This window comes from Crocuta crocuta, unplaced genomic scaffold, assembly GCF_008692635.1.
Source record: "Crocuta crocuta isolate KB4526 unplaced genomic scaffold, BGI_CrCroc_1.0 scaffold25, whole genome shotgun sequence".
Classification (NCBI taxonomy): Eukaryota; Metazoa; Chordata; class Mammalia; order Carnivora; family Hyaenidae; genus Crocuta; species Crocuta crocuta.
The window spans coordinates 3,123,447-3,135,609 of NW_027532015.1; the positions used below are offsets into that span (position 1 = coordinate 3,123,447).

Sequence of the window (12,163 nt, forward strand, 5' to 3'; positions counted from 1 at the left end):
TGAAGTGTCATTAAAGGGTTTCCTCACTTAAAGTCATATTCTGCAACGTGAAATGAAAACAGTTCAAGCCTCCAATTATATGGTTATTCAATATACAATAAAATATTTACTAAATATAACTTTCTCAGCTATACCTTTCAAGTGGATAAATCTATTTCAGTAATTAAGCTAGAATAAATTACAACTTGCAATACTAAAAAAAAAATCCTCTTTCTTAGATTTCTGAGTATTAAACCCTAAACTTGAAGTAAGATTTAACTGCCAATATTAAATGGTAGTTTGCACAATCATTTTTAATTTAAATTCCATCTAAAAGTATGGCTTTAGGGAAACTCAAGTGGCTCAGTCAGTTAAGCATCTGACTCTTGATTTCAGCTCAGGTCATGATCCCAGGGTTGTGGGATTGAGCTCCATATCAGGCTCTACGCTGAGCATGGAGCCTGCTTAAGATTTCCCCTCTCCATCCCTCTCTCCTGCTCGCATGCACTAAATAAATAAATGAATGAATGAATGAATGAATGAATGAATAAATAAATAAATAGGGGCACCTAGGTGGCTCGGTTGGTTAAGTATCCAGCTCTTCGTTTCAACTCAGGTCATAATCTCACAGATCATGAGTGTGAGCCCACTACCAGGCTCTGCACCGACAGCATGGGGCCTGCTTGGGATCCTTTCTCTCCCTCTCTCTGCTCTCTGCTCCCTTTCCTGCTCACCCTCTCTTTCTCTCTCAAAATAGATACATAAATAAACACATAAATAAATAAGAAATAAAAATAAAAGTGTCACTTTAAATATTAAAATGTTATGTAAAAAATTCTGTAGGAATTTCTGTACCCGATTCTACTGCCATATGCAGAAAATATAAAATACAAAAAAATATTAAAAGGCCCTAAATATAAGTTGTAAAATAACACAATAAAGACTCTGAAGCCAGACTAACTGGGTTCACAGCTAAGCTTCATCACTTATTTATAACTATAGAACCTTGGTAAGTTACTCTGTGAATCAGGTTCCTCAGCTGTAAAATGAGGAGGAAAAGGGTACATACCTCATAGTGATGTGAGAATTAAAAGCACTTAGAACACTGATTAGCACATGGTAAATTTGAGAAAAACATTAACACTTTTAAAAAAGATTACTCAGAAATCTAATGATTTTTAAAAAGTGAAGTTTTCTCTGAAACCATAAATATGTCAAGTATCGAGAACATCACTATTTAAATACTAAGCTTTGATTTTAAAAAATCTTAATACTCCATTAATGATGGCTTAGCTTCTGTAAAACAAGTAAAACAACTGGGAAAAAAATTACTTGACTCCTTATTATGTAACGGGCACTGTTCTGGATGGATACTTCAGTGAAAAAAAAGAATACAATTCCCACCTCCCTGGAGCTTACATGCTAGTGGTCTGGCCTGCCAATTACATACGTACAGCAGGTTAGACAGATTCTGGTCCAAGATGCATCATCCCTAAATCCCAACTTAACTAGACCAGAACCTTCCTATCTGGCCTCTAGGGATAAGACTTTTCATAATCAGATTGACTTGATTATCTGAGTACAGATAAACTTTTGCTCAAGGTGCCCGAGTAGGCCTCCCAGACTACTGGAGAGTCACTTACCAGATATGCCTCTGGTGATAAAACTTGAAGTAGAATAAACACCACATTTTTCTAAGAGCACTTTTCTTAGAAAGGATAAGCTCTACCCTTTTTCTAATAACCCTGCAAGAGTGTCTGGAAACCAGACTCTCTATACTATTTTCTGCTGGCTGCGAATGCGGAGGAACGCACTTTGGGAACTACTGGTTGCCATCTTGTGATCACAAGCGAAGAGCCTGTCTGAAGCCAACATTTGGAGGAAAGCAAAGCCAAACCAGAACCAGAGAGAAACCCAATGTCGGTAACAACATCCGATCTTCTTTTGAATCCAGCCACACAAAAAGTCAGATACACCCTAGACGTTTCCATTATACAAACCAAGTAAATTCCCTTGTTACCTCTGCCAGTTTGGACTGAACCTTCTGTTACTTGCAACAAGAATCCTAAATGATACATATTCCAACTGCTATTTTAATTGGATTAAAAAAAAACACCTCAAAAACTGCTAGTAAAGAAATATACAGCCAAATATATAATATACTTCTACTGGAGGCAGAATGCAAAATAAAGGTCTTACCATACGTGCAAAACATGCAGTAAGGATTCCACTTCCAGATCCCACATCAAGAGCTTTAGCTCCTTCATGCAATTGATCAAATAGAAGTTCTAGTGCATATGCATGCTGCCAAAAGAAAACAAAGCAAATATTCATTTTTTCAATACTCTGTAAAGTATATATACCACGGTATATAGAGTTGCCAGTTTCATGCCAATTTTTCTCGTATTGTCATCTACCAAGATAATGAAAACACGACATACTATATACTTTTATAGCGAAGTCTCCACCACACTCCTGTCCCCAACCTTCCCCATCCCTGTCCAGTTTCACTCCCTAAAGGCAACCAATGTTGTCAATTTCTTGTGTTTCCTTCAAAACATATCCATTCTATGTATATACAAGCAAACATGTATCTATTTTTTTCATTTATTATATCTTGAAGAACCTTACTTATCAATACTTAAAAGGCCTGTTCATTCTTTTTTATGGCTCAGGAGTACATTCTTATATGAAATTATTATAACAAAAATCCTCCCCCCAAAAAATCCCTAATGAGGGATATTTAAGTTACCTCCAATCTTCTATAATAAAATAAACAAAACAATCTTAAAACTTATAGTTGTAGGGGCTCCTGGGTCGCTCAGTCTGTTGAGCGTCTAACTCTTGATTTAGGCTCAGGGTTGTGGGAGTCAGCCCCATGTTGGGCTCTGTGCTGAGCATGGAGCATGCTTAAGACTCTGTCTCTCTCCCAGGGTGCCTGGGTGGCTCAGCTGGTTAAGTGTCCAACTTCGGCTCAGGTCACGATCTTGCAGTTTGTGGGTTCGAACACCGTGTCGGGCTCTGTGCTGCTCAGAGCCTAGAGCCTGGTTTGGATTCTGTGTCTCCCTCTTTCTCCGCCCCTCCCCTGCTGGCTCTCTCTCTCAAAAATAAATAAACATTAAAAATAAATAAATAAAAAAGATTCTCTCTCTCTCCATCTGCCCCTCTCCCCTGCTTGCACACGGTCTCTCTCAAAAATAAAATTTTAAACAGGGTATACATATTCTGTTATTCTTCAAATGATTACTAGTATTTTTAGAATCCATTTATTATAACCTCTGGGGCGCCTGGGTGGCTTAATCGGTTAAGCATCCGACTTTCGCTTAGGTCGTGATCTCATGGTTCGTGGGTTCGAGCCCCGCGTCGGGCTCTGTGCTGACTGCCAGCTCAGAGCCTGGAGCCTGTTTCAGTCTGTGACTCCCTCTCTCTCTGACCCTCCCCTGCTCACGCTGTCTCTCTCTCTCTCTCTCTCCTAGAAATAAATAAAACATTTAAAAAAAGAATCCATTTATTATAAAAATGATTATATTGTACCCTTTAAAAGGGTATAATGTCTTTATAAATTCTTAGAATTGAGGGGGTCAAAGGATATACATTTTTATGTTTATAGTATATATAAATTATTAATCAAATGAAATCCTATGGGTTATAAACTTACATTTCAGTGCTTTTCCAAAATATGAAGTTAGAACTAATAAATGTTTAAAAAAAAAACAATGAATGTTATCTCAAAAGCTGTCTTTAAATGTCTGCTTATGTTCAGTATTAAAAATCATCAGATCCAGTATCAATAAACATTACTAGATCATGGCTGATAAAAATACATATTCATGAATCCATAGTGATAATAAGTAAATACATACTCTATACAGATATAAATAGGAGAGTAAGGGGAAGCTATCTCAATCAATTCATATTGATGAAATGATGAACTCAGGAAATTGCCATTTGGCAACCACTTCAGTAATAACTGATTCAGCAAAAATAATGGATGCTGAAACTAGTAGTAATCATTTGAGGAATAACAGGCTATTTACATAATCTCAAAGTATTTACCCAAAACACTTATTAAATTATAAAAATGAAAACTGTAGTGGAATTCAGAAAAAAGTTTCTCAGTGGAGAAACCTGACACTACCTTAATCAGATGATCAAAACTGTATCACTAATAATGGGACACATTGACATCATATGGCAACTGTTAAAATACATCCCTTCTGGAATATTCCAGGCAAAAATGCATAACCCATATCTGATCATGAGGAAATAGGAGATAAACCCAAATTGAGGAACATTCTAGAAAATAACTGGCCTGTATTCACAAAAACTTTCAAGACCATAAAAGAAAAGAGTAAGGAACTGTTTCAGATTAAAGAAGACTAAAAAGACATGACAACTGAATGAAACTCTAGTTCTGTAATTAATTGTATTTTCCAGTAAACGACCTAACCAGAACAACTGATGAAATTTAAGTAAGGTCTGTCAACTGGCTAACAGTGTTGTATTAATGTTCATTTCCTGATTTTGATACTGTGGTTATTAAGAATGTCCCATTTTTAAAGGTAAAGAGCATTCTATCCACAAATTATTCCCAAAGAGTTCATTAAAAAGGAAATACATATATTTCATATACATATACAAAAAAAAAAGAGAAAGAATGAAAAAATGATAAAGAAAATGTAGTAAGGTTAACATTTGGGGAATATGGGTAAAAAGTACATAGGAATTACTTGTACTATTCTTACAACTTTTCTGTAAGTCTGAAATTCTGTTAAAAGAAAAAAGTTTTTAAGCATCAGAAACAGGTAATTTTCAAAATAGAGGACAGACTGGAAACTCCCTACTTAGAAAACTAATTTACGTGACCAAAAGGTTGGGGTAGAGGGGACAAGTACCAATAGGAAACAATCTTAACCAAGTTTAGAATATGGGAAATTCTACAGGACAAATGGGTGAGTTTTGTCCATAAATAAGAAGTATTAAAAAAAAAAAAAAGGAGACTTTTAAAATTAAAAGATACTGGGGCACCTGGGTGGCTCAGTCAGTTAAGTTTCCGACTACAGCTCAGGTCACGATCTCACGGTTCGTGGGTTTGAGCCCCACATCAGGTTCTGTGCTGACAGCTCAGAGCCTGGAGCCTGTTTCAGATTCTGTGTCTCCCTCTCTCTGTGCCCCTGCCCCACTCGTGCTCTGTCTCTGTCTCAAAATTAAATTTAAAAAATCCAAAAAAATAAAAAAAAATAAATTAAAAGATATACTAAGAAGACTGAAAAAGACTGAAAAGATGTAATGTCTGGACCTTGTTTGAATCCTGATTTAAGCAAATCAACCGGAAAACAACTTTTTGGAAACATCTGGTAAAGTTTGAACATGGACTAGTTTTTAAGATAACATAACATACCAAGGAACATTGTTAGGTATGATATAATATTGTGGCTGTTTTTAAAGTCATCAAATTTATATTTAAGTAATATTGAGGGGTGAATAATACTATGTTTTGAGGTTTGTGTTTAAATAGTTCAGCAAGAGGAAGACAAAATAAAAATAAAACAAGATTAATAAATTTTGGGTAATTATTAAAGGTGATGATGGCTACATGAGTGTTCATTATAGTATTCTATTTGCATATGCGGTGTTGGAAACTTTCCATATTAAAAAGTTAAAAAAGAAAAAGTTAAGGCTACTATTCCACAACTAACATAAAATGGGCAAAAGGCCTTTAACAGATACAGTCACACACAATCCAATGGTTTTCAAACAGTGTTCCAGAAAATCATTAATATTCCACAGAACCCCTTGAGGGATAACACACAAATGTACACTGAGGGAGGGGTGTGTTTTGGGAAAAGAGTAATAGAGAACTAATTTTACCAATTTTCCACAAAGAATGCTTTGCAAAAGAGGCTCTTGTCTAAAGAGTGAAAAACATTGGTACTATGAAAAAGTTCTGGATTAAACATCAGAAGTAACTTTCATCAGATTCTTATAACAACCAGTTATGAGGTTTAATAATTACTATTAATAATAAGATAACAAGTATCACACTATAGGAACATGGAAGTAACCAAAGAAACAAAATAACTCCCCTAATACTTGGCTTTCCTGATCCAGAAATTAAAGAACAATAAGGGACTTCTTTAAGATGCCAATTCCCAATTTATATGCAGTACTATACCATTTTAATTCCAAAAGAAACCCAGGAATATTTTTTCAGCAGTATGTCTGTACAAGATTTGCTTTTTAAAAGGGGAGTATGCTGAGTTATTGTCTGGGCCTTCAATCACAATTATTAGCATTTTTAATGCTTTTATCACCCTAGCTAAAATTTTTCTGGATAACCCATGTTTATTTCTAATTCCCAAATTAACAGTTATTTAAAAGTTTTTTTAACTTAAGTGTCTGACTTCAGCTCACGTCATGATCTCAGGGTTCGTGAGTTTGAGCCCTGTGTTGGGCTCTGTGCTGACAGCTGGGAGCCCAGAGCCTGCTTCAGAGTCTGTGTCTCCTTCTCCCTCTGCCCCTCCCCAACTCACGCTCTGTCTCTTTCTCAAAAATAAACAAACACAGGGGTGCTTGGTTAAGCGTCCGACTTTGGCTCAGGTCATGATTTCACAGTTCAGGAGTTCGAGCCCCGTGTCAGGCTCTGTGCTGACAGCTCAGAGCCTGGAGCCTGTTTCGGATTCTGTGTCTTCTTCTCTCTCTGCCCCTCCCCCACTCATGCTCTGTCTTGCTCTCTCTTACAAAGAAATATACATTAAAAAATAACATTTAAAAATATTTTTAAAAGTTTTTTTTAATAATTATGGAAAATTTCAAACCCACAAACACAATGAATACCCTTTTTTTCTCATATACAGTCACCAATTGTTTATATATTGTGCCATACTGTTTTTCCAAACTATCTGAAAATAGGCTGTAGACATTAGGATACTTCACAGCAAAATACTTCAGCGTGCACATGCCAAAAAAAAAGCCTAGGACATCTCCCTTTGCAACCACATCACCATTACCACACTTGTGAAAATCATCAATTTATTATCATCCAACATATGCACTGTACTCAAATTTCCTCAACTGTCCCTAAAATGTCCTTTATAACTGTTTTTACCCTAATCCATTCAAGGATTATGCATTTTATTTGTCAAAGTAAAATAATTTTCCCTTCAATTCTCCTCCCCACCTACTACTTTTCTGTTCTTCAGAACACTGACTACTGAGGCACCGGGGTGGCCCAGTCAGTTAAGGGTCCTACCCTTGATTTCAGCTCAGGTCCTGATCTCACAGCTCATGAGTTTGACCCCATGTTGGGCTCTGCACTGAGAGCATGGAGCCTACTTGAGATTCTTTCTCCCTTTCTCTTTGCCCCTTTCCTGCTCTGTCTGTCTCACAAAATAAATAAATAAATAAGCTTTAAAAAAAAAAAAAAGAAAAACTGAGCCACCCAGGCACCCCCTCTAATTGTTTTAGATTAATTGATGATTTCTGCCCAATTTAATCATTATATTGATTTTTTAAAAATAGTAATTTTTTTTAAATTTTACTTATTTTTAAAATATATTTATTTTTTAATGTTTCTTTATTTTGAGAGAGAGAGTGAGAGTGCACCCAAGCAGAGGAGAGGCAGAGACAGAAGGGGAGCGAGAATCCCAAGCAGGCTCCACACTGTTAGTGCAAAGCCCAATGTTGGCTCAAACTCACGAACCAAGAGATCATGACTGGAGCGCTGAAATCAAGAGTTGGACACTTAGCCAACTAAGCCACCCAGGTGCCCCCCAAATAGTGATTTTTTAAAAAATTCTACTATTCCCTTCATATGTATTATTGGCATTCTTCTGTTTTTCATTTTTGGTCTTGCTTTTAATCTTTATGAACTCATGGACTTTTGTTTCTGATTCACTATGTTACAATACGTTATCTTCATTATGTATCATTTTCCCCAATCTTCAAATTATCTCCAACTGGCCTCTGGCAGTCTCCTTAAACCTGCTCCTATGTCCTTCCAACATCATCCATCAACCTTTGATGGATTTTCTTACTTCCCAATATTCAGCCACTTCTCCAAGGAGCTTTAGTCTCTTTAGGGAGAAATGATACTTAGGATTCAATATCTCCATGCTAAGTGTGCTCACTGCTACTGGGATGCCATTTTAACACTTTGCTTTTAATCACCTGCACAATACACATATCACATTTTCAATTGAGCCTTTGGAAAATATTCCAGAGTTATAGTTACTTCCAAGTCTGCAATTTTAAAGTTCATTAAATAGAGATGTTATTTCTCTTTGCTCATTTCTCTTTTAATACTTCTAAGATCTATGCAATAAGATCACAAATGTTTGTTCACATTACAATGTTTGTTCATATGTACAATTAATATTATTTCATTCTACTCAAATCCTGGTTCCGCAAGCATCAAAGGACATGGTATTATAACTGCCTGCACACATGTACGTAGGTATAGCTCTACTGCGTAACTGTATACATACACATAAATACACACGTTTTCTTTATTAACAGACATAGATAAGGAAATATAAGTGATTAAAAATGCATCCTTTTTGTAAGAAAATTCTCATAAGAGCTATGACATAGATGAACCTTGAGGACATTACACTAAGTGAAATAAAACAGTCATAAAAAAACCAATATTATATGATTCCACTTATGAGGTATCCAGTAGTCAAACTCTTAAAGATAGAAAATAGAATTATTATCTATAATAATAATAGATCACCTGGGGCTAGGAAGACCAGGAAATGGGAAATTATTGTTGAATGGGTACAGAGTTTTAGTTTTGCAAGATGAAAAGAGTTTTGGAGACTGGTTACACAACACTATCAAAGTATTTAATACTACTGAACTATATGCTTATAAAATGGTTAAGGGGCGCCTGAGTGGCTTCAGTCAGTTGAGCATCTCACTCTTGATTCTGGCTCAGGTCATGATCTCACAGTCATGAGGTCAAGCCCTATAGCAGCCCCTGTGCTAAATGTGAAGCCTGCTTGGGATTCTCTCTCTTCCTCTCTTGCTCTGCCCCTCCGTTGGTCATGTGTACCTGTGCTCTCTCTCTCAAAAAATAAACATTAAAAAAAAGGGTTAAGGTTTAGTAAGTTTTATGTTATATGCATTATACCACAATTATGTTTTAAATGCGTCCTTTTCCTCAAAGACAACTCAACTAAGAAACAGAAAAGGATATGAATAGACATTTCTCCAAAGATCTACAAATGGTCAATTAACACATGAAAAGATGTTCAACATCATTACCAGTAGGGCAATGAAGTCAAAACCACAATAATATACCACTTCACAGCTTCTAGGATGGATAAAATAAAGAAAGCACACAATAACAAGTGTTGACAAGAAAACGGAGAAACTGAAACCCCCATCTGTATGCTGCTGGTAGCAATGTAAAACAGTGAAGCCATCTGGAAAACAGTTGGCCATTCTTCAAAATGTTAAATAAAGAATCACCATACGATCTCCCAATTCCATTCCTAAGAACTGAAAACACACATGCACACAAAAGCCTGTACTTTAATGTTCTTAGTAGGATTAATCACAGTAGCTAGAAAGTGGGAACAACCCAAATGTCTACCAACTGACAAGAAAGCAAAGTGTGGTATATTCATACAATGGAGTATTACTCCGCAAGAAAAAGAAATGAAGTAGTGATGCATGCTACAATACAAACCTTGAAAATACTGCAAAGATAAAAAGCCAGTTGCAAAATGCTACATATTGTATCATTCCATTTATGCTAAATGTCCAGAAGAGACAGAGGTAAAAAGCACGTTAGTAATTGCCAGGACCTTGCCAGATGAGGAGGGGTGGGAATTGGCTGCTATGAGTACAGCATTAAGTTTTGAGCTGAGGAAAATGTTGTGAAATTAGAATAGTGATGATGTTTGTACAACTCTGAATAGACTAAAAACCATAGAATTATAGACTTTAAAGGTGTGAATTTTACAGTGTGTGAATTGTAGCTTACCAAAGTTTTAATTAACTAATTTATTTTTTTTGGTCTAAAAAAGGCATCCTCTGCTATAGAGTTATTGCCATGTTTTCTTTGGCAGTGAACTGGATACTCAGCACCAAGCTTCAGGGGAAAAGAAAAATCCATGCAGTATTTTCTTTAATATCTGAAGACATTCCCCTCCAGTCAATTTCCCAAACATGTAAGATACCAATTCTTCAAAATAACTTTGAGAATTAAATGAATGCCTCTACATAAATCTTTTGCTTTGAGTTGTACTTCAAACTGCTTGCAGGAATTTTAAGACTACACTTGTTTTAAATTATTCATTTCTTTTAATAGTTAATGCATTAAAAAAAAACACCTTCCTATATCATGTTTTAGAAAATAAAAGGGGAGCCTGGGTGGCTCAGTCAGTTAAGCATCTGACTTCTGCTCAAGTCATGATCTCAAGGTTCAGGAGTTTGAGCCCCACGTCAGGCTCTGTGCTGACAGCCCAGAGCCTGAAGCCTGCTTGGGATTCTGTGTCTCCCTTTCTCTCTGCCCCTTCCCTGCTCACGGCTGCCTCTCTCTCTCTCTCAGAAATAAATAAAACATTAAAAAAATTGTTTTTAATAAAAAAAGAAGAAAAAGAAAAGAAAAAAACAAAAGAGGAGGAATCTGGCTGTCTGTCAGAAGCGACTCTTGATCTGGGGGGTTGGGAGTTTGAGCTTTGCGTGTAGAGATACCTTAAGTAAATAAATAAACTTAAAAAAGGGAAGAAGAAAACAGAAAGAAATTGATAACATACAGAGTGCAGAGTGAAAAGCAGATCTTACTTTCGCTCAAATCCTTCCAATCATCTAATTCTGACCTTAGAAGAAACCAGTCTTAGTTTTGATGCCTACAGGAAGACATATGTATACATGTGCAGGTTTGATTTTTGTCTGTTACAGAATACTCCAAACACTCTTCTGTACTCTACTATTATACTTAATGTTTGCTGAACATCTTGCCATCCTGGTCCCTATAGAGACTACTCATTTAACAGCTTCACAGTATTTTACTGTATGGAAATACTATAATTATTAACCACCAACTATTAATGGACTATTCATGATCACTTTTTGTTTTTGTTTTTTTGCTATTATAAATAATGTAGAATGAACATTGTTAGTCATTTTGTACCTATAAAAAATATTATTCAAGGATAAATATCTTGAAATAAAACTGAAGTGTAAGGTATATTTATTTCACATTTCATAGATATGCCAAATTGCTTTCCAACACTACCAATGTACTCTCAACAAAAAAGTATATTAATTGTCAGCTTCCCCTTTCCAGTACAAAGTATTAAGCTTTTTGATCTCTGACAATTTGTTCATGAAAAATGGCACTTTACTACAATACTAATGTGTAATTTACTAAGTATATAAATATAAATGAAAATAACGTCTTTTCATTTGTTTAAGCGCTAATGTCATCTGTATTTCTTCTTCTATGAATTATCATTTTTGTACTCTACCTATAGAACCCCTCAGTTTTTCTTCTTTTAATTTTGCTTATAACATTTTTTTCTCTGCAGAAATCCAAAATTAAAAAAAAATTTTTTTAACGTTTATTTATTTTGCAGAGAGAGACAAAGTGCAAGTGGGGGAAGGGCAGAGAGAGAGGGAGACAGAATCTGCAGCAGATTCTAGGCTCTGCGCTATCAGCATAGAACCCAACATGGGGCTTGAACTCACAGACTGTGAGATCATGACCTGAGCTGAAGTCAGATGCTTAGCCGACTGAGCCATCCAGGTATGCCAGAAATCCCAAATTTTTATGTTGCAAAATATATCAGGTTTTTTCATGACTTCTTTGTCTTTTGTCATGTTTTATTTTTATTTTTTAATGTTTATTTATTTTTGAGAGAGAGAGACAGAGACAGAGCATGAGTGGGGAAGGGGCAGAAGAGAGGGAAACAGAATCTGAAGCAGGCTCCAGGCTCTAGGCTGTCAGCACAGAGCCCGACGTGGGGCTTGAACCCATGACCCATGAGATCATGAAGTGAGCTGAAGTCGGACACTTAACCGACTAAGCTATCTGGGTGCCTCTTGTCATGTTTTAAGAAGGCATTTCTATTTAAGGCTAATAAATAATAATTTCCCTACATGTTCTTCTAGTATAATTAACAATTCATCATATATGTGAATTTATTTTGATAAAAGAAGCCTTTACGCTTAA

At 35.9% G+C, this 12,163-nt stretch overlaps 1 protein-coding gene across 1 annotated transcript in view; it reads right to left on the reverse strand.

Moving 5' to 3' along the window:
- Positions 1-12,163, reverse strand: part of PCMT1 (protein-L-isoaspartate (D-aspartate) O-methyltransferase) — a 53,273-nt gene that overhangs the window by 16,779 nt on the left and 24,331 nt on the right. Inside the window, exon 7 of the mRNA XM_077776155.1 lies at positions 2,179-2,283. Coding sequence (XP_077632281.1) covers positions 2,179-2,283 — 105 coding nt within the window. The remainder of the gene's footprint in view (positions 1-2,178; positions 2,284-12,163) is intronic.